At 37.1% G+C, this 24,288-nt stretch overlaps 1 protein-coding gene across 1 annotated transcript in view; it reads right to left on the bottom strand.

Moving 5' to 3' along the window:
* The window catches only part of LOC101599825 (ABI family member 3 binding protein), a 257,292-nt gene that overhangs the window by 119,666 nt on the left and 113,338 nt on the right, over positions 1–24,288 (bottom strand). Inside the window, exons 7-12 of the mRNA XM_045148002.1 lie at positions 20,291–20,339; positions 19,252–19,323; positions 18,533–18,625; positions 12,422–12,499; positions 3,969–4,043; positions 678–758 (exon numbers count right to left, since the gene is read on the bottom strand). Coding sequence (XP_045003937.1) covers positions 678–758; positions 3,969–4,043; positions 12,422–12,499; positions 18,533–18,625; positions 19,252–19,323; positions 20,291–20,339 — 448 coding nt within the window. The remainder of the gene's footprint in view (positions 1–677; positions 759–3,968; positions 4,044–12,421; positions 12,500–18,532; positions 18,626–19,251; positions 19,324–20,290; positions 20,340–24,288) is intronic.

Here is a 24,288-nt window from a genome sequence, read left to right on the forward strand (position 1 = left end):
CACTCACAGCCTTATCTTCATTCTACTCATATTGTCTTCCATCTAAGAATTATGAAGTTATTTAGTCACAGTTACTTGCACTTTCTAAACATATCCAATCCAGAGCAAAGCTACTCTCCCTTGGACCTTTCTGCCACCACTTAGTTCAAGACAAAAATCAAGCAAGAAAACTTTCTAACATCATCCAAGAGATTTCCAGCTCCTCATACTTTCTGATCTCCATGTTTGGAAGAATTAAAGAAGTCTAATTTTTGGACAATCATCTCTCTTAGTTAATTCTGAAAACAATTACAATAGAAACTTACCTGAGTAAGTTTATATATTTTGAGACTAATTAGGAAATAGAATGAGCCTTAGCACATGCACAAATTTACACAAAGTATATAAATAAAGGCTGACATGAATGAAAACTTTAACATATCAACTATTGAGTGAATATGAATATGAAATCAATTATTGGTTGTATCAACTCCTGAAGCTACAAATAATATACACAATTTTAAACTTTAATTTGAAATCTACCATGATTTGGAAGATGCCACAGATTACTCATAGTAATGTATATATGAATATACTTCACATTAGCAGAAATGAGAGATATATGGATAATATGCTAAGAAACCCACATAAATAAGATGTTGTTGATATTTTTCAAATTATTTTTAAAAAATAATTACCAGTTTGAGGCTGCACAACTACAACTTTAGAGTCTTCAGACATTTTAGCCGTAGGTGACATCCAAGGCTTTTCACTTGACACTACATTAGAAAGAAACAGAAACTGCTGAGTATTTTAATAGTAGAAAAATATAGGAATAGGTTATTGGTATAGTTAAGTAGTTACCAGAAGATTGTAATAAAAGGCTCATATAGATTCAATAAAAACTCACTGAAGCAAAATCACTATGAACCCATGCAGAGAACATCTAATATATGGTTGGGGAGAAGCCAGTGTTTGTTGTTACACTCACCATCTTGAAGGACAGAAAACTTACCACTTGGGTTATGTAGAACTAACAGACACAATTTTGTACTGAATTTGTAGAAAATGTAATCAAGTAATACTTTTTAAAGCAAATTAACTGAATTAACCAAATTTATTAGCTCATTAAGTTTTGTAGATGTAGGACTCAGTTCTATAGAATTAAGAAATCACCACCACATTTTGTCTTCTTGTGATATTGAGGATCAAATTCTAGGGCTTATAAACACCAGACAAAACATTGAATTAAATTCATAACCCACCATTTTCATTTTTAACATCAAATATTAAGTATTTTTTAAAAATATATTTTATTTATTTATTTGAGAGACAGAAATAGGGAGGGAGAGAGAGAAAAAAAGGGAGAGAGAATGGCCATGGCAGGGCCTTCAGCCACTACAAATGAACTCCACATGCAAGTGCCCCCTTGTGCATCTGGCTTATGTGGGTCAAACCGGGATCCTTTGGCTTTGCAGGCAAATGCCTTAACCGCTAAGCCATCTCTCTAGCCCAAAATATCAAGTACTTTTATTACCCAGGGTACCCCAGGTTTCTCAAAAAGGAAGACTGTTTTTGCCTCAGGAAATTCTGGAAGCCTTATGGGAACTGTAATAAAACACACGAGGATAGTTATGACTTGCTGTACAAGTAATAGAAAAGGTTTTAAAACTCTCAAGGTAAGGAGAACAATAAGCCTAAGAAGGCAGTTATATCATGTCAAGTAATCTCTTCCTTCTCTGTTTCAGTGTAGGGTGATTTTTTCCCCCCTAAGACAAGGACTCACTATGTAGCCTAGACTGTTCTGGAATTCACCATCCCTCTGCCTACACCTTCTCAATAGAGCTATTTCAAGTGTGTGCTTCCATGCCCAGCTTAAATTTTTTTGCTACCTAAACTCAAATCACCAATCTTGAGGCATTTTAGTTCTTCTTTTTACCCTTATTAAATTAGCTTCCTGTTTTATATACATTTATATATTTTTAGGTACACTTCATTTAAATTGAAACCAAATTCAAATACATTTGAACTAGAAAATATCTGTCCAATAGTTTTGTAAAGTAGAATTTTGGAAACTATAGTTTTACATAGAAGCTCCCCATTTTTTTTACACTGCACTCAAAAAAATTCTAGAAGTTCTAGAGTGTACAGAAATATCTAAATACAAGGTGGAGAGATACCCAAACTAAAACAGTGAAGAGAATATAGAAAACATCCATTTGTCCAGTGAGTTAGCTTCTGAATGAAAAGATTTGAACATGAAACTGTTACCACCAGTGAGAAAATCTCTAGTAAATTTATCCTACGGAAAGTCTCTGTAGGATCCTAAATTGTAAAGATTTTTAAAAATTATCTTTAAAAGTTTAAATGTTGGGTATCTCACTGTTCTGTAAACTATTTGCCCCTTTTTCTTCTGAGGTTAATTTGAGTGAAGTAATCTAAGGACTCCAATGAAGCAAGCAGAACGTTTCAAGGAAGCAACAAAGCTGTAGTAGTTGGAGACTTGGACCTGGAGTGGTCAGAGGCCATTCAAACGTGGGTATTAAGACAGTTTACATCACTCCTGGGGTCTTCTCACTGAGAACCACAATAAAAAATAGTGCAGGTAGCAACACACTGATTCAGGATTTTGTATATAATCTTCTGGGGGGGAGGATTTCATTCATTATCTGAGAGACTGAGAGAAAGAAAAAGAGAGAGAGAGAGAGAGAGAGAGAGAGAGAAGCAAGCCAACAGAGAGAATGAGAATGGGTGCACCGGGCCTTCCTGCCACTGCAAATGAACTCCAGATGCATGCACCACTAAGTTCTTCTGGTTTATGTGGGTGCTGGAGAATCAAACCTGGGTTGTTAGGCTTTGCAGACAAGTGCCATCATCTCTGAGTCAACTTTCCAACCCCTTGGTATTTAATATTAAATATGATTGTACAGTGCATGGTTTATATCAGAGACTTGTGTGTAATGAGCAACTGATACCTTTCACAGAGAAAACAGGCTTTCTCTGGAAGAGTTACACAGTTGTTAAAATGTGAAAGGATATGATCAGGTTAACATTGCATTTGCAAAAACAAAATATAGGTGGCTCCTTTACTTCAAGGGAAGAGATCAAACAAAAAGCAAGTTGGGTTTTTTGGGTGAAACAGCAGCTAACATAAGACTGAAATTCTTGTTTTTAATTTTTTGTTTATTTTTATTTATATATTTGAGAGTGACAGAGAGAGAAAGAAGGAGAGAGAGAGAGAGAAAGAGAGAGAGAGAGTGGGGGGGAGGGAGGGAATGGGTGCGCCAGGGCCTCTAGCCACTGCAAATGAACTCCAGATGTGTGCGCCCCCTTGTGCATCTGCCTAACATGGGTCCTGGGGAATCAAGCCTCAAACTGGGGTCCTTAGGTTCCACAGGCAAGCACTTAACCACTAATACATCTCTCCAACCCTGAAATTCTTATTAAATGTCATGACTCTAGGTGATTCCTCCCAAGTTTAATACGCACACATTTCAGCATTTCTAATAACTTATCTGAACTGAAAGCCTAGACAAGAGTCAAGATTTTCAGAAGTTCTGTAAGTTGAAATGCTAGTATTCTGTCTAGACAATCCCAAATAGTGGTAAAAGGAGGCGGGGACATGTAGTTAGCATCTCACGTTCAGATATGCCTGCTATATCAGTTACTAGGATCAAGGCATGTTGTTGACTCTTCAGTGGAATTGATCCAAAGAATAAGAAGGTTAATGCCACCAAGCGTGGTGATGCATACCTTTAATCCCAGCACTCAGGAGGCAGAGGTAGGAGGATTGCAATGAGTTTGAGACTCCATAGTGAATTCCAGGTCAGCCTAGGCTACAGTGAGACCCTACCTCAAAAAAAAAGTTTGATGGCCAGAGACTAGGTAAGAAAACCAAAACAGGATCGGATAAAAAAAAAGCATTTTAGGAGCTTCTCATTGCTGGATTTGTTGTTTTAAAGAAAACAATGGGTAGTTGTTAGAATTACCTTGTATTGTATCTGAAATGTCTAGTGCACTAGACACTGTGGGTTTAGTGGTTCTTGGGAGTGTTTCAGGAGTCACTGAAAAGCAAAACAAAAAAATAACTTTATGCATTAAAATAAGATGAAGCAATCAGATCAGGAGATAAGACATCTTTCCCTGAGCTTTAGAATTAGTATCTGATAATTACTCAGTACATTTAATATTTTAAACACTTTCTCCCCTCATCTTCTTCTACAGAGTTTTGTGCAATCCCTGGGGTAAACAGACACATGATAATAGTTTGTGAAATACATGCATAGATGGGAAAAAGGGAAGGAGACAGGATTAAATGAACTATCGCATTATTAGATTTCTCTCTCTCTCTCACACTCTCTCTTAAACCACACTCATCTAGTGAAGCTTGTAATGGGGCAGAAATTCAGACAAATCCACAAATACTCAGCTCCCAACTTCAAGGTTAAAGGCAATGAAGACCTTGGGTAATTATTTTAGAGAAATAAGAACCACAATTATTGAGACCTGAAATTCAAGAAAATTCTAGACTTATGCAGGGTAGGAAGATGAAATAAATACTGAATAATAAGTAGTGGTGTTTCCTAAGTATTTCTGAAATGGAAAACTCTGAGGAGGGTTTGGCAGAAAACAAAAAAATCCACAGCCTCTCTTCAGTGTGCCAAGGGAAGAAAGTGTAACTTGGAACACGGGGTAGAATCTTTGAGGCAGAAAAGGACTTGGAGGCATTTGGTCATACCCGTGCTTTTTGCTATTAAAACCTATTAAAATGAAGTGAGAAAACCACCCAAGAATTTCATCCAAATGGATGCTCCAAAAGCTTGAGTGACTCCTACCACTGCCACACAGAGGTGGGGATAAAGGTTCCTTTCTCTTTTTTGCTAAAATATTAATCACTCTGTCAAAAATATTCTAGTTTAATCCATTTATTTTAAGTTATTAACCTGTTACTATTACCTACTTTGGACTGGTACAAATCTAAACAGTTAGTACAAAGGAAATATCACCAGTTATGGCAATTTATGGATTAAAAAATGTACTTTAGCTGTGAATCACTGTGCTAATTGTGAATTGTGGAGAATTCTTTCCAGATCTTTGTTTCATCAATCCTGGATAAGGTGGTATTGCTCTGGCAAAAACTGCATACTTTAAAGATTAATAGTTCCCCAGTGAATTAGATTGGGTAGTTTCATTCAAAGGAGAAATGTTGAATGTTTGTTAGTAACAAAAATATGCACTGAACATAATGCTTAGGCCTAGTGCAAATCTTCTTCAAGGATTTTATTAAACTCTTGTATAGTTTCTAGACTGGGGATGTTAATCTCCAGGAACAATTTATTTTAAAAGATTCCAAGATGTTTTCATACCCCTCAAGCTATGGATTTGTGGTGGACATAAAGTATTTTGAGGCATTGATACTTATGAAGGGAAATTAATGATAAAAGGGTCATATAAACAACCTGGGTCTGATGACTCTGCAAGGGCAGTGCTGCTGTCTGGGGTGAGTAGGCCGGACCCATTTCTCCCCCGGCCCAGGGAGTTCCTTGAGCAGTCAGCGTGTGGGCAGGCATGGTGGTCTGAAGTGAGTAGGTCTGACCCATTTACCTCCACCCCCCCCCCCATTCAGCCCAGGTCTGAGTTGCCTACATGGTCAGTGTGAGAGCTGGCATGGTGATCTGGAGTGCATAGGCTAGACACATTTCTGGTCCCCTCTCACAGTCGATCCCTGAGTTCCCTGAGTCATTACCATGTGGGCAGGCACTGTAGTCTGCAGTGAGTAGGCCAGACCCATTTCTTCCCCCTCCCACTGCCCAGGTCTGAGTTCTCTGCCAAGTTAGTGTGTGGGTTCCTTCCACCTCCCCAGTCTAGGTTGCCTGGACTGGTCCATGCTGGGGAGGCCTGACTCCTGTGTGAGCTGTGGAAATAGCCCTTTTGCTCTGGAATCTTGACTGGACACTAAATACCAATGTCTCTGTTCACCTGAGTCAGAAGGTGAATGGACCAAAGGACACAAACTTGCTTCCTCCTCAATAAAATAGAGGCTTCCTAAAATGGGTAGGCAACAATGCAAAAAAGCCAACAAAAGTCAGAAAACTGAGAGATTTCCACCAAGGATGCCTAGTCCTACTATAGAAGCCTCCCATGAAATCATAGAGAAATCAATAGAAATTCATTCCCAAAATGAAAACACAACCACTGAGACCCTAAGAAAAAAAATCACTGATCTTGAAACAAACTATCAAAGAACCAACAATGTTATCAATGAAATTAACAGAATCATCTAGAGCATTCAGTTTTGACAGTAGGCTTAACTTGATAGAAGAAAATGTTAGACCACTCCAAAGAGATATGAATAAATTGAAGTTAAGTCAAGAAAGGGAAGACTTCAATAACTGATTGAGCTTAATGAAGACTTGATCAAATGCAAAAATGAACTATAAGAGGCGTTAAGAAAGTCAGAATTTGAATTGAGATCATATTCAAAAAAGAAATGGACACTATACAAAACATCACAACAGAAAACAAAAATCAAATAGAATTTATGAAAACCTCTCTAGAGCCACTCACCAACAGTGTTACTCATGTGGAAGACAGAACTTCTGACCTGGAAGATAGGACAGAAGAAATTGATCAGAGGCCAAAAACTTTGCTAAGTTCAAAAAAATCAAATGAACAGAATATGAGGGAACTGTGGGACACTCTAAAATGACCAAATATCTGGGTCATCGCCATACTAGAAGGAGAGGAATTACAGGCTGGAAGTTTAGAAAACATACTCAACAAAATTATTGAAGGAAAGTTTCCAAATCTTGGGAAAAAAAAGAGGCCAATCCAGATAAAAGAAGCACCACAGAACACCAAAGAGGCAGAGCAAAAGAAGAAACTCTCCAAGGCACATCATACTTAAAACCCTTAACAATGAAAACAAAGAGAGAGTGTTAAAAACATCAAGAGAGAAGCAATTCACAACATACAAAAACAGTCCTATTAGAACATCAGATCTCTCAATGGAAACCCTGAAAGCCAGAAAGGCCTGGAATGGAACACTTCAAAGTCTGAAAAACTATGGCTTCCAACCCAAGCTACTTTACCCAGCAAAAGTATCCCTCATAATAGATGGTAAAAGAAAAACTTTCCATGAAAAAAAAAAGTCAATTCTATAATATATGAACACAAAGCCAAACATACAGAGAACACTTCAGGGAATACTCCACACAGAACAGTCAAACAACCAATCTCAGGAGTCAACAAGAAGAATATCACAATAACCAAAATAGACCAGGCTCAAAACAGTACATAACACAAGTAAGCACCTAACCACATAAAACACCTCATGGCAGGGATTAATTCAAACCTTACAATAATGGCCTTAAATATTAATAGTCTTAATTAACCCATCAAAAGACATAGGCTATCAGGATAGATCAAAAGACTGGACCCTTCTATCTGCTGTCTTCAAGAAACCCAATTCACCACTAAAGATAGACACTCCCTCAGAATGAAAGGTCGGAGAGCAGATTAATCTCCTAAACCAACCTATAAGATCCCTGGAGATTGAAAAGGTAATCAAAAACCTCCTCCAAAAGAAAAGTCCAGGACCAGGCGGCTTCTCAGCTGAATTCTATCAAACCTTAATAGACGAATTGAAACCATCTTTTCTTAAACTATTTGACATAATTGGAGACCAGGACACCCTCCCTGACTCCTTTTATGAAGCTAGCTTCACCCTAATACCAAAACCAGATAGAGATGCAACAAGGAAAGAAAATTATAGACCTATATCCCTAATGAAGTTAGATGCAAAGATCCTGAACAAAGTCCTTGCAAACTGAATTCAACAACATGTCAAAATCATTAACCATCTTGATCAAGTAGGCTTCATCCCAGGGATGGAAGGATGTTTTAACATATGGAAATTGGTCAATGTAATACACCACATAAGTAAACTGAACCAAAAGAACCACACAATCATCTCAATTGATGCAGAGAAGGCCTTTGACAAAATACAACACCACTTCATGATCAAAACATTGGAAAGAATAGACATGGAGGGTTTATATCTCAGCACAATAAAGCCTACATATAAAGCTCCTAAAGCCCAAATAATACTTAATGGGGAAAAACTCATGGATTTCTCACAAAGACTGGGAACAAGACAGGGGTGCCCACTCTTACCACTGCTCAACATACTACTACAAGTACTAGCCCAAGCAAAAAGACAGGAGAAGAAAATAAAAAGGATTCAAATTAGAAAAGAGGAAATTAACTTATCACTATTTGTAGATAACATGATCCTGTATATAAGAGACCCAAAAGTCTCCATCCCAAAACTTCTAAAGGTGATAAATCCCTTCAGCAAAGTGGCAGGATACAAAATCAATGCACAAAATCAGTAGCTTTTCTGTATGCAAAGGACAAATATACAGAAAAAGAAATCAGTGAGGCTGTTCTATCTTCAATAACAACAAAAATTTAAATACCTTGGAATAACACTAACAAATGATGTGAAGGAACTATATAATGAAAACATAAAAACACTCAAGAAAGAACTAGATAAAGACTTAAGAATATGGAAAGACCTCCCTTGTTCCTAGATAGATAGAATTAATATTTGAAAATGGCAATTCTACCAAAAGCAATATACAGATTTAATGCAATACCAATAAAAGTATAAGCATCATTTTTCACCGACTGAAAAAAATGATCTAAAAATTCATATGGAATGGTAGAGGCCTCAGATATCTAAACATAACCTCAGTGAAAGAAACACCTCTGGTGGTATCACCATACTTGGTCTAAAGCTATATTACAAATCCAGAGTCACAAAAACAGCATGGTACTAGCATAAAAACAGAAACATAGAACAGTGGAACAGAATTGAAGACCCAGACTTTAGGGGAAGCAACTTCAGCTGCTTCATCTTTGATAAAGGTGTGAATAATGTAGGCTGGAGGAAAAACAAATAGTGTTGAACAAACGAGTGACCATATGTAGAAAAATGAAATTATAACCACTCATTTTGTCATACACAAAAATCAAGTCCAAATGGATTAAAGACCTTAATATAAAACCTGAAACACTTCAACTACTGGAAGAAAAAATAGGAAGTATGCTTCATGATATAGGACTGGGAAAGACTTCCTGAACAAAATTCCAGTAGCCAAGGAAATTAAATAAGCACTCAACCAATGGGATCTCATGAAGCTAAAAAGCTTTTGCTCATACAAACATACCATAAGCAGAGCCAATAGATTACCCACTAAAAAGGAGAAAATCTTTGCCAGCTATAACACTGAGAGAAACCTAATATCTAGAATCTACAAAGAACTAAAATTGGGCTGGAGAGATGGCTTAGTGGTTAAGCACTTGCCTGTGAAGCCTAAGGACCCCAGTTCAAGGCTCAATTCTCCAGGACCCATATTATCCAGATGCATAAGGGGGCACATGCATCTGGAGTTTGTTTGCAGTGGCTGGAGGCCCTGGCATGCCCATTCTCTCTCTCTCTGCCTCTTTCTCTCTCTGTCTGTTGCTCTCAAACAAACAAACAACAAAAAAAAAACCTTTAAAAAAGTACTAAAAATAAAAATAAAAATAAATCAAACAACCACTCTATAAGTGGGGCAGAGTATTAAATAGGGAGTTCTCAGAGGAAGAATTACAAATGGCTAACACACACTAAAGAAAATGTTTAACATCCCTAACCCTTAAGGAAATGCAAATTAAAACAACTATGAGATTCCACCTTACCCCAGTAAGGATAGCAAACATTAAAAAATATAATGAAGGGGGCTGGAGAGATGGCTTAGTGGTTAAGCACTTGCCTGTGAAGCCTAAGGACCCTGGTTCGAGGCTCAATTCCCCAGGACCCATGTAAGCCAGATGCACAAGGGAGCACATGCATCTGGAGTTCATTTGCCGTGGCTGGAGGCCTAGAGCACCCATTCTGTCTCTGTCTCTCTCTATCTGCCTCTTTCTCTGTCGCTCTCAAGTAAATAAATAAAAATAATTTTAAAAATTAAAAACATCAAATGAAAACAAATGTTGGCAAGGCTGTGGAGAAATAGGAACACTCATTCACTGTTGGAAGGAATGTCAGCTGGCACAACCACTGTGATAATCAATTTGGAGAATCCTGGAAAGGATGAATATAGAGTTACAAGTGACCCTGTTATTCCCTTACTGGGGATTTATCCTAAAATCTCCACATCTAAATTCAGAGATATTTGCTCAACCATGTCTATAGATGCTCAATTCATAATAGCTAAAAACTGGAATCAACCCAGGTGCCCAATATTGGATGAATGTATAACCAAGATGTGATATATCTACATAATGAATTCTACTAAGTAGTAAGAAAAGAATGACACAATGAAATTTGTAGAAAAATTGTTGAACATGGAACAGATCATTTTAAATGAACTCACACAATCGCAGAAAGACAATCGTCACATGATCTCACTTATCTGCAGTTCCTAATCTGGATCAGCCCAAGTTGCTGACATAACTGAATAGCATCTTGAGGCATAGACAATGAGGGGTGGCAGGGCTTGGGGGAAGGAAAAGGATGGGGAGAGAACCAAATCTGAACCCAAATTGAACTGGTACCATAGAATCCTATATCTTGGAAATCAGACTAAAAGGTGGAACCCTCAAGCAAACCTTAGAGGCAGCACCTGAATAGAAGGGACTTGGAGAGAGTGAGATGAAACCTAATCTCAAATTTCTCTTGTTTCTCTTTCTTCTCTGGATTTTTCTCATTTCTTTGCCCTTGGCGCTGGCCTGTAATTACCTATACCAGGATGTGGTCTACATCCTCAATAGCTGTTAAACAGAGAGACCTACCTGATCTCCCAAAACAAACAAGACAGACTTCTGTCAGAGCACTTGATTACTCACCAGAGGTTAATGGTAAGACCCTACTGCTGAAGACACCAATCGCTGTCAGCACAGACTATGGATAGACTGCATTGGAATCCAGAAGAGAACCAATCCTCAGATAATTAGCTCATTTAGTGCTGGAAGGTGCTACATGAGCTACCAAGGGAAAGTGGCCAACATCTGTCCAAGCAACTCAAAGTCTAAGCACTTCAAAAGCAAACAACCTGACATGATGCTTACACAAGTGCAATAGTGGCACACAGCCATGGTGGTTAACCAACTGCTCTTGGATTGCTAACAGATCCACTCAGTGGAAAGGAAACTATATCTGGAACTGGAAAACAACGATCAATCCTATCCAGATAATGATTCTGCTTCACATTGTCAGGCTCCCATTAACTTTACACTATAAAAGTATCTAAACCCTTATAATTCTCCCTAAATTAATAATGGTTATCCCATTTAACTGGCACTGATTTCACTCTCCCTTGGAGAATCTGCTTCTCTTTTTCAGATAGGAACTGGACCTGAGGATATAAATGACCAAGCACACCCTCCCCCACTCCTGCAGCTGAAACAGAGGAATTGGAAAAATGAGCAAGAATGCTGCACACTCAGTTAAGCTGATATCAGCAAAAGAGTGATGGAGATAGATACTGAGGACACTTAACACCTATCAAACCAGACATCTAGATGCTCCTAAGTGCCCATCACTGAAGTAGATTTAAAATGTTCCCAGCATGGCTCAGTGAATCTTGCAGAAGAGAGGGCAGAAAGATTGTTAGAGCCACAAGTTGGGACATTTTGCACAGAGACATTGCCTCTTCCCCAACTGATTGCTGCCCCATGATGCATGATCCACTATACCCATGGGATTAACCTGTATCCCAATGAGGAAGGCCTCTTCAGAAAAGGGTCGGGAAGGAGGGAAAGGATGATACCAACATGTGATGTTTACTCATAAGGTATGTCTGCATATAATAATTAATAAAATACATATTAAAAAGTGTCTCATATTTATAAAAAAGGAAAGGCCCCAAGCCATAGCATTATATTTTAGGAATAAAACTTTGTTGGGATTGATGTAACTTTTAATTGAGTGTAAAATATACCTTCCACATTACATATCAGCTATATGATTCAATAACTATAAAAAAATTTTATTTTCAGGGCTGGAGAGATGGCTTAGCAGTTACGTGCCTGCCTGTGAAGCCTAAGTACCCTGGTTCAAGGCTCGATTCCCCAGGACCCATGTTAGTCAGATGCACAAGGGGGCGCACGCATCTGGAGTTCGTTTGCATTGGCTGGAGGCCCTGGCACGCCCATTCTCTCTCTCTCTATCTGCCTCTTTCTCTGTATGTGGCTCTCAAATAAATAAATAATTTTTAAAAATTTATTTTTATCTGTTCTTTTCCAAACATTAAAACCACATAATCTCCTATTGATGTGTACTTAGGATTAAAATAAATTTAATTCTGAATATCAACTGTTAAAAATAAGTTTGTATTCACTATAAGAATTAAATGTATTTCTTTTCTCAGTGGCAAACTAGTGATCTTATTACCTGTTATAGGCGGTGATAGAATCTTTTCCACTTCTGGTGTTTTAGATTCTGCAGGTAATGCCAGGGTTTCATTCTTAGCTGAAATGAGAAAAAATAAACTACCTTATTTTCTCATTGTATAGAGTCCAAAGTTAGATTCCTTAAAACACAATCAAGTAAAAGTATTAAATCGCTTTGTGTTGTAATTTTAAATTACAATTTTAATCTACATATTAAAAATTTTAATTCATATACTTCTTTTTACTAGCTAGTCAGCTTTACTGTGCATTTCTACCAAGGTCTAGTATGAACTGAAGACAACTTAAAAACTCCTTCTTACTAATCTAGCTAATTCTTTAAGACCTATATGGTATTAGATGATCCATAAAAGTCACCATGGAATAATTGAATAAATCACATCATTCTGATTTCTAAAACATTTCTGGAAATCATTTTTTAAAATTTCAACTTTATAATTTGAACTACAAATATTCCTCAGAATTTGATAATAAGTAACCCTGACTTTTCAATAGTTAATAGAAATTTTCCATTATTATTGCATGAAAAAATATTGACCTTACAACATTGAAACTTTTGGAACACACAAATAAGAGATAAGAAAATAAGTTACTTTGAAAAGTTTGTAGCAAAACAAGTTATGAACAGTAAATGTTGCTAATATACATGTTAGCATAGATCACTTCCTGTTTCTCTGGAAATTTGTTTAATAGAATGAATTCATTTTTTTGCCTATTTATGCAATTTTGGGGAAGCTTCCTTCTACAATTCAGGTATTATTTTTCAAAGACAGTATTTCTCAATGGTGAAGACATTCTCCAAATTTAAAACCAGAAATGTCTTCAGATATGGACAATATTTCTTGAGATACAGTCACCCTCAGGTGAGAACTGATTTGACGTGTATTCTCAAAGATTTTTGAGCATGATAATTCTGAAAACTTCTTAATGGTCATTTTCTTCTTTCCATTTAGTGTGGTAAAACATGATCATTTTTAAAATTATAAGAAATGTACAATTAGATAACAGAGAGCAATTCAGTTCAAATGATGGAGGTGATTCTTGTGGAGAGCAAGATGAAGACTTGACGTGCTTGGTATTTGCCTACTGTGAAGTGGGTGTCAGCAGTCTTGCACCCCGGTCGTATTTGGCAGTGTTGTTCAGATTCAGTCACAGAGTGTACAGTGACAAGCACATACAGTCCCAGTATTATTTTAAAAAATCTTAAAAATTTTCAAACGTTACTGTTTTTCCTGACATTTTTCATAGGCACAGCTTTCATTTAGAACCATTCTGAATTGTTAGCATGTGAAGAAATATTCAGCTTACAAAACTTTCAAGGGGTCTGGTCCTGGTATTTTTAGTACATTCGACAGGAAGGCTTTTACTTTTTTAAATGTAAAATGACAAGACCCCCCCCACACACACACCCATACACATACACCTCACTACAATCTCTATCAGTGCAATTTAGTTAATATTCTCCTTCTCAACAATATTCTATGTCCTTGGTGATCCCAGTGATTCCTCTGCCTTACTGGACCTGTCTCCCTTTAGATAGTAGTCTCTCTCTCTCTCTCCCCCTCCCTCCTTCCCTTGGTTCTCCTTCCCAACCCTAGGCTCTCATAGGCAATCATCACCTGGATTGCGTTAAGTCCTTCTAATCAACACATGTTCTAAGCTGGCAACCATATTGAAATTTGCCTACAGATGGGAAATATGATAAACTACCTTCCCAAGAAATATTTGTATTTTTTATACATCACTAAATTCTGAATAAAAAACCATATGATAATTTTAAGTAAGACATTACAGATACCATAATATTTAGGACATAGGGGTAATATTTAAATGGGACATTTCTGATATCTCTTTTGACCTGTGAACATTCACCACTGTCATGCACAGTCTTGACAGTCAGAAAGTAAAATTTCCCCCATTGTTCTTCTCTACCTTATTCAGTATAGTTGCTTCCCTTAGCTTTTGGCAGAGCATGCCTTGATTTTGGCAAGCCCTATGCATGTCCCTTGGAGATGTGTGTGTAATACTAGCTTTCTTGTTTATTTCTCTCATTATTCACACCATGTGTTCTTAGAACAAAAGCTATTACATCTCTTGATGTCCCATGATGGGCTCTGCTGTAATGGAGTTATTATTTTTAGGATTTACTGCCTCAAAAAATATGACATTACTGAATCACAATAATAATTAACTTTGGGGAGTTTATTTCTCCCTTGATAATATGAAAACTGTTTTGTCCATTTTCTCTTTGTGGCAAAAAATGGTTTCTTTGCAGTAAAAGAAACTATCATAAAAATGAAAATTGACTGGAAGAAATTATTTGAAAATCATTCTTCTGATAAGGACTCAATATCTTAGATGCATAAAGAACTCATACAATTTCATAATGTTTTACAGCACCATAGCATGACTATGGTTGACAGTTAATATTTTCAAATAGGATTTCTAATGTTCCCAGTGCAGAGAAATTGTACTTGTCTAAGGTGAAAGACATGCTAACTATCCTGATCTGATCATTATACTTCATGTACTTGTGTTGAAATGTAGATTCCCAAGTACCTTCAATCACTTACCAATTAAAATCAAAAGCATATTTTAAAGATAGAGAAAAGATAAGCTCACAAATGAATAAGGGCAGGTATTTCTTCAAAGAATATATGTAAAAATGGACAACAGGTATGTGAAAAATGTGCTCACCATCAGTAATCCTCAGAGAAATGTGATTAAAGTAATAGCAAAGCTATTACCTCATTCTGATGAGGATAGCTATTACCAGAAAGACAAGAGATAATAATGTTATAGAGAAAATCCAGCAGTTTTGTACTGCTAACATGAATATAAATTGATATAATCATAAATAAAGCAGTATGAATTTGACTCAAAATATTTTTTTAACAAATAGAGTGATGACATGACTTAGCCATCTCTCTGATGGGTATATACCCAGAGAAAATAAATTCAGCATGTCCAATAGTTTTAAACATTTGCATTCATTGTGGGTAACTATGAAAGAGGATAAATATATTAGTAACTTTTCACTGTGTATATCAGAATATCATGTTGAATATCATGAATGTTACTAATAATATGTTTAGTTTTCATCATTGGTATGTTGGGGATTGTACACAGGGCCTAATGCGTGTTAGGCAGGCACAATGTCACATCCCCAGCCTCAATGTTTTAATGTAGGTTTATTTTTGAAACATTGTCTTTTGAGATGACATTTAATGGGAAGGGTTTTCCTTGAATTTATTGTATATTCAAGTTTACCAAGTATCTTTTTCTTCAGTGCATTAGAGATTTTCTTTGTATTAAACTTAAACTTAATATATAGGTGTTTCCCAAGAAATCCAAGCTTAAAAAGACTTTTCATTTTAGCATAATTTTATTATTTGCATTAAAATAACAATCCTAAATCTTCAACCAAACATATAGAAAAATAATAATTAAAAAATACAATCCAATCAAAGTCATAAAGAAAACAAAGGCTAGGTTTGTATTTAGGTAAAATGTGAAACTTGGTAAAGAAAAATTTTAAAAATGTCACTTAAGGAATAAAATATCTTTCATCCCCAAACTAACACCAGTGATCTAGGAGAGAACTCTGCTTCTTTCCACTCTTCTTCTCAATCCTGGCTTTTGTAGTTCTGATGAACACATTGGGGATCAAATCAATAGAGACTGGAAAGAGCTTTGCCAAGCATGGTGATAGGTACAGCTGCTGGGCAGAAAACAGGTAAGCAAAGAGTCTCAATTTCAACTCTTCCAAATTTAGCTTTGCTGAGGAAATTTAATCTAGAAGCTTCCTGGCAGTAGCACATTTACATCAAGTAGGGGTTAACAAATGGGAATTTTATAGCTAAGAAGGAAGGGTTCAAGTCTGATGCATAAATTAAGAAAATGAAGTCCAGAGTCAATTATTTTTATTCTTAGAGGAAACACACTGTAGGACTAACAGGTGTGAAGATTTTACATGACAAAGTTAAGAACTGCATAAATATTAAAGATACATTGGCAAGTATTACCATATTTAAGTAAGATGGTTCCAAGTTGAGAATTTTTTTCTAAAATTATAGTAGTCTCCAGTTAACTGTTTTACCCTAAAGCCTTCTTCCACCTTCCAGGAATTTCCCAAAATTATCAACAGAGAAGAACCTAAATGTTCATGGTTTTTAAAACTTAAACCCAGTTGCTTAGCATCGAACAAGCAAACAATGAAAATAAGGATTTGTATATCATAATAACCCTACTTATGCAAAATTAAATGTATATATTTTAAAAACACATGAAGACAGAAAATAGAAATTTCTGGATTATTTACAAAAGTTTCATTGCATGAATAAAGCTGAACGTCTCCACATAGCATCACTACCCAAAGAAGAAAATTTGAGAAAATATAAAATCACAAAAAATTGAGCTACATCATTAGATTTGGTACATTTGTCCTCAATAAAACCTCAGTGCACATAGGAAAGTAGGAAGAGAAGAAATAGGTTATTGGCTTCTAGGAATTGCTACCAAGAGTATGAATGGGATATCCTAGTGGATATGTATTCTATTTCAGACATCATGGCTCACCATGCCCTGATTTGAGGGTTTGCCCACTTAGGACACCAGACTGCAGTTATCTTCCAAAGTATTGTACTAAATTAAAAAATCTTTTGGGGCTAGAGAGATGGCTCAGCAGTTAAGTGCACTTCCTGTGCAAGCAAGAGAGCCTGATACTGCCCTAGTTCAAATCACCAGAACCCTTGTAAACAGCTGGATGAGATTATGTGTGCCTATGGAAAAAAGAAGCAAGTTCTGATATCAGTAAGAGATTCCTACTCAAAATCAAAAAAAGTAATTGAGCTACATACCCAACATTTTACTCCAGCCCTGCCACCAGGAGCGTGGGTGATGCAGGGCACATACACGTACACGCTCCACACACACATTGTTATTCATAACACAATTTTTATGTGTTGTCACTTTTTTAACCAATAAAGAGGAAGTATATTTATTTATATTCTCTTCCCTTGCTAGAGTTCTAACCTTTTTCTATAAATGGCTTGTCTGAAGTTCAGTATGAACAGGCAGCATGTCTATGTAACTCCCAAGGACCTATAGTTCTGGCATGGAGTACAATAAGTATTTGTTGGATGAAGGTCCAAACTTATGCTTGGGCTTCTCCAGCTTTACAATCTTTTCTACTAGTTATGTACACAGTGTATACAGTCATATTGGTACCATTGTTAGCCTTCTCTCTGCCCTCCCCCCTCCACTCAATTATATGCTAACCTAAAGACTTTTTATCTAGTGTATACCTCAGAGAAAATACTCTTGTTTTTCTCTTGAATTTCTGCCACACCCTGCTATTTCCTTCCATATTTTGAAATAAGCTAAGATATTCTCCAGTGACATTAGAGATGGTTTTCATCACCTGGAAATTTGTTATAAATGCAAATTCTCAGGCTTCCATCCAAACCTACTAAACCAGTAAATCTATGGTGGGTTCTAGTTAGCTTTGTATTCATAGTACCTCTAGTGCCCAATCAAGTTTGAGATCTTCTGCTAGAGAGATGACTTAAAGCTTGCTTTGCCATCAAATATGGCAACTCATCCCAGTAACCCTCAGACAATTGTTCCCTGGGTCCTCTCAAATGGAGTTTTCTGATTTCTCTTTATGCTCTGTTTTATTAAACACTGAAATCATACCCAGTTCCTTCTAGAAATATAATTGACCCTATCTTGTGCAGGTCTTGTGAAAGCTACTACACCTAATGTATCTAACCTTTACCTCAGTTCTCATTGGCAGTGTCTAGTGGCTCCTTGATAACAGTTTAACATAGGAAAATTTCTCTATTTGAAAATTATATGTATTTAATTGAATACATCTAGGACAATCAAATACTTTTATACATATGCATATATATTACATATAAAATAACTCTCCTTAGAATGTGATTTTGATGGATGTCTAACATTCCAACCGTTTCACCTCTTCTCTTATGTTGGCATCAAATGACTCATCTGCAAGATTACTTACACAGCCTTATATTATGGGTGCTAGCATTATCATTGAAAAGCACAAATATAGAATGCCTCTGCTCACCTAATTGTGTCTTGAGGACATCTGAGATCTCAAGCATTACAGATGTAGGAAGTTTTACAGTAGTTTCATTAAGACCTGGAATAACAAGGTGGACTGCAAAGAAATAGATATAAATAAAACAGAGAGAAGACAATACATCATGACCTAGAATAATAAGGCTCAGGGTCTTGGAAACTAGATTACAATGCTGAACCCTTACTTTATTTAATTTCAATGCAAAATTTAAAAATGTTAGAAAAATATGATTGCATCATTTCAATAGAGTATTTTTCATATTCATAACTGAACTAATGAAATTCTCTGGATATTAATTCACAGAAGCAAAGATTAGGAATGGGCTACAGCAATTTTATTAAGATGCCATGGTCAAGGCAATGTTTTAATGTTTCTTGGCTGGTAACTTTAAATGGACATAAGGAAGTAAGTTAAACAATAAAATAAAATGAACTGGCATTAATTTGACAAACCTGTTCACAGGACCTTTTTTTTTTTTTTTTTTCTTCTTTTTTTGGTTTTCCGAGGTAGGGTCTCACTGTATCCCAGGCTGACCTGGAATTCACTCTGTAGTCTCAGGGTGGCCTTGAACTCACAGCAATCCTCCTACCTCTGCCTCCCGAGTGCTGGGATTAAAGGTGTGTGCCACCACGTCCGGCAGGACCTTCTTATTAAAAGACAGTCTAACTTGCTTATTCTGGACAGAGACCTCAAGAATGACTTACCTAGTATCATTCCTCCAAAGGGAGTCTTATCTGGGGGTTTACTTGAAGCCCTGTGAGTAACATTCTGAATCACTGGTGAAATACAAAAAGGTGATAGTGTGACAGAGGAAGAAAACAGGAAGCCATAAGAAGCTAGTTACATAAAGCAGCCTTCCCTGGGACAAATCCTAATCCAAGTTTTTCAATTAACAGGAAGCAACTCAGTGAGCTGGCTACACAGTCAACAGAAGGCACACAAGATATGTCTTGTATTATCTCATTACCTTTGCCTTTGGGTAATGAATGCTATCACATATCATTCTATCATTCTATTTACAAGTGTTCCATGCTAATTAGTGGAAATTTTCCTTCCTGTATCCATTCCCTGTAGCTTGCCTTTCCCCTAAAACAATAAGAACTAGCATAAAATGTATCAATGACAAAATAATTAAAAATGAGAAAATGTATAATCTCAATGCAAAGAATTGTTAGGTAATTCTAATGACAACAGATCCTGTCTTAGGGTACACTTAGGACATTGTATTTCATTAAAATAAAGAACTATTTTGAAGTTTAGTCTCTTCCATCAAGAAACTTTCTGTAAATAATGGAAACATTTAGATAATTTGAAAACTGGAAGCTAAACAAAACAACTGGATACTGAAATGAAATATGGTAATTCTTAAAATGTGGATAGTCTTTCTTTCATTAAGTTACTACTAAATCACAATTTTCATTTATCCTAATGCAAATACTTTACTAATAGTTTTCTTCATATAATGGAACTTAATCCCAAGAAAAGTTCCACATATTTAACTGATTGTTTTAATTTTAGTATTGTTATAGTTTCTTTGTCCAGAATTGCCCTGACTGAATCGACTTGCCAATGTTTTGAATATTGTACAACTGCCAAAGTTAGCTATTAACTACAAATTTGCTGACCCACATTAGTTTCAAATGTTTTCTGAAAATAGCTTTGTGAATTTTAAGAAAACATATAATAAGTATTTTAGTTAAATAATATATTCAAAATAAATTGTTTCCAGAGAAGACTAATTACCTTGCTTGATGATCGTTATTGGTATCAGCTTCCTTGGGACATATGCTGGCTAAAAGAGAGAAAATATCAGCTTTTGCATCAGTGTTAATAAGCTAAAACAAATCAGAGTACTGAAAGTCTTATCTTCAATGAAGTTACCTAACAGGGCTTTCATAGTCACCAGGTAAATATTTAGCCCATATTTGTGCCTCTGTTGTATTGAACTTGTATGGTTTGCCCCATGAAAATCCAAAGGCCCGCCCTACTTTCATTGAAGTGATTCTTTACTTCAGTCAAAATTCAATTTGGAAAAGAGGGTGGAATGATTTAAGAATCTCATGGTGGGTGGAAATAGCCTGAGATGCTATGTTTCCCACAATCTTGCAGAGATTGACTGAGGCCTCTTTTTCTCCAAAATGAATACCAGTAACCCCACCAAAGACCCTCAACAGAATTAGGGCAGGGGAGAAGGGGTCCATGTGTGCAACATTTTTATTAAAAAATCAGTAAATTAAAAAAATTCTTATGGGAAAAAGAGAACTGCATTTTAGATTTTTTTTTTTTTTTTGAGGTAGGGTCTTGCTCTCTAGCCCCAGGCTGACCTGGAATTCACTATGTAGTCTCAGGGTGGCCTTGAATTTATGGTGATCCTCCTACCTTTGCCTCCTGAGTGCTGGGATTAAAGGCATGCGCCACCACGCCTGGCTATCAGAGTTTTAAACAGTAGTTGTTAACTGACATTAGCCCCATTTAGTGTACTTTTCTATAGTTGCCACATTTTTTACAATGGTTTATTACACTTGTAATCAAGGAAAGCTATCTAATCCACCCTCTGTCCAGCTGCCACATATACTTCTGTATTGAAACTACTCAACTACAACTGGAGGAGAGCTGGATAGCTGAAATATAATTTAGCATGATTCTTCCTAGGCAAGAGTAGAGAAACCGTAGCAATAGAAGCATAGAAGGAACAAAATAGAGACAAAGAAAAATATTCTCAACTTTGATATGACACAGGCAGGAAGATCCCTGCAGCTTCATCACAGGAAATGTTACATTATGGAGAGACCTGGCTGACTTCTAGAAGAGTCAGGCCCCAGACAGTTAGCTTGCCTAGTGCCAGAAGGTGCTACATGAGCAACTGGGGGAAAATGACCAACATCTGTCCAAGCAACTCATGGCCTAAGCTACTCAGCAGCAATAGTGGCACACTGCCATGGTGGGTAACCAACTGCTCTTGAATTGGCTAATGACCCACTCTGTGGAACAGAACCCATAGCTGGAACTGGGAAACATGTCAGAACCATGTCCAAACAATGAGTCCACTCCCCAATATCAAGATCCCACCAATCTTGGGCTACAAGAGGGCCTACACCTATTAAATTCCTTCTAAAATAATAATGATTACCCCATTTATCCAGTGCTGACTTCATTCTTTGTTAGAGATCTGCTTCTCTTTTCCAGATGGACACAGAACCTGAGGAGAGATTCAGCCCATCCCACCTCACCAGGGCCCCAGCTAAAACTATAAAGTAACTGGGGAAATAAGCAAGAGTGCTGCTTTCTTGGTGAACCTAGTACCAACACAGGGGTGAATGAGATAGACACAGAGAACACTCAACTCCGACCAAACCATAGATCCCGTGACACAGAGGTTCCCAAGGCCTCATCATTGAAGTAGACCTAAAACGAACCCAGCATGGATCAGGGAAATTCATGGAAGAGAGGGTAGAAAGATGGTTAGAGCCACAAGTTGGGACATAATGCACAGAGACATTGCCTCTTCCCCATAACTGATGGCTACTCCCACAATGCATGACCCAATGAGGAGGGGCCCTTCGGAGGGGAGAGGACAGGAGAGAGGCTAATGATGGTACCAATGTGGCTGTTTACACACTGAGTATGGACATAACTAAGAAAGAAAAAAAAAAAAGAAATGTTATGTTAGCACTCACACAGAAACTTCCTTCAAGAGGACCAGCCCATGGCACACAATGCTGACTCACACACCCGCCTTAAGAACAGCTTTTCTGGGTCCCACTCATCTGCCTTGCTATAAGAAAAGTATCACTAGTATATGTCTCTACAATTTCTGACATTTTATGTTTTCATGTTGTAACAATTTATTTTTTGCCATTCACGTTTTAAAATTTATTTATTCACAAGTATGTGTGCATACGAGGTACAGCGTGATGTTTTGATGCAAATTTATAATGTGACTCATCATTTTGTGAGAAGATATTTGAAATGTATTTTCAACCATTTTTAATTATATATCATTAGTAATTATGTTCATTCTACTGTACAATAATTCTCAAAAACCTGTTCCTCCTGTCTGAGACAGATGCATGTCTTCCCATTTCTCTCTACCTCTCCCTCCAACCCCAACCCCTAGTCACAAGCACTGAACATCTGTGAGTTCAACACTTCTGAGAACTTTTAGTCTGGTAGCTAAACTTCAATAACATGACAGCTTCCTGCAGGGGAAGACAAATGATCTTTCCATATTCCAGTAGTCATCTTGTTAGGTCTGGGCCCACAGTTGTGGAGGTTTTTGAAATTTCTGCCTATTTACTCTAGTCATACCATCAAGGTAAATACTTTGCAGAGTGTGAGGTTGTTCAGAGACACTTAAAATACTATAGCAAAAATGCCAACATCTATCTGTGTTATCTTAGAATCCCATTATATTAATTTGTGTTGCCTACATTGTAATGATTTGTTTCAGATGAGCAATTTTTTTGACAAATGGAAAATGCTTTACTCATTACATGAATGTAACAAAGATTCTTTTCTGAGCTCTTGCTTAAGCATTGACCAATATTCTTCCATCAAGTTGATGACAAGAATATAGGTGCAGTATGTGCTGCCAAGAGTAAGAAACTCACTTAGCTGAAGAACACACTTCTAGACATATTGCTGCTCTCTTATCCAACCTATAATCCAAAGATACACTAAGATTGGGCTATAATTCCCACCCAGAAACATACACTAGCAATCCTATACCTGTGTCTGCTTATGAAATAAAGGTGGAGGCAAATATCACCAGGATTCACTGGAAAATGAAATATTGTGATAACCATTAAGGCATATTATTTAACCAATTGTAACTCAATTTTAATTGACTTTCATGTACAGTGTTTTAAAAAGGATACTGCTGATATTTTCCTTGGTGTGTTAGATTTATCATTATGAACACCTGAAAATGTGAACTGGAGTCACAGGTATGGATGGTGTGAGAATAATTCTGTGACAGGCCATCATGCTGCCATGTATGCTATAATCACACAAATCCTCAGTACAACAGTGTCAACACGTGGAAATTACAAGCGGTGATTGGGTTGTGAGAGATCCTCAATTGTTGGAGAATGGCTTACTAATGAAAGACCAGGTTTGCTCCCCACCACCCTCTCATATGCATCTCTTGTCTTCTTGCTTCCTAGAATGGTATGACATAGAATGGTGGTCCTCGCTGTATGCCAGATCAATCTTTGACTTCCCAACCTTTAGAAAAATTACATAAGGAATAAATCTGTGTTCTTTGCAAATCACCTGTCTGTAGCAGTGTGCGTGCATGCGTGTGTGCGTGCATGCGTGTGTGCGTGCATGCGTGTGTGACTGTGTGTGTGTATGGTATGTGGTTTGGTGTGGTATACACATGTGTGCATACAGATGCATGCAGAAGCCAGATGAGGTCCCCATGTATTGCTCCTCTAACATGTTATCTTGAGACAAAGTTTCTCATTGGTTGATTCCAGACCTTTCTGTTTCTCAAGCCCCAGATTCTCAGATTCTCAGATTTCTCAGATTTCTGCTGCCCACAGGACTGAGGTCCCAGATGTGTGTAGCCATGACCAGCTGTTTATGGGGGTAGTAGGGAATCAAGGTCAGACAGCGTTAGGCTCCAATAGGCCCACATGCTTACATGGGAAGTGCTCTTATCCATCTCTCAAGACCATGTAGCATTTTACTGTAGCTATACAACACAGACCACAGTGAGAGCCACAGCGTCAGCTCAG

The sequence above is a fragment of the Jaculus jaculus genome, chromosome 4 (genome assembly GCF_020740685.1).
Source record: "Jaculus jaculus isolate mJacJac1 chromosome 4, mJacJac1.mat.Y.cur, whole genome shotgun sequence".
NCBI lineage: Eukaryota > Metazoa > Chordata > Mammalia > Rodentia > Dipodidae > Jaculus > Jaculus jaculus.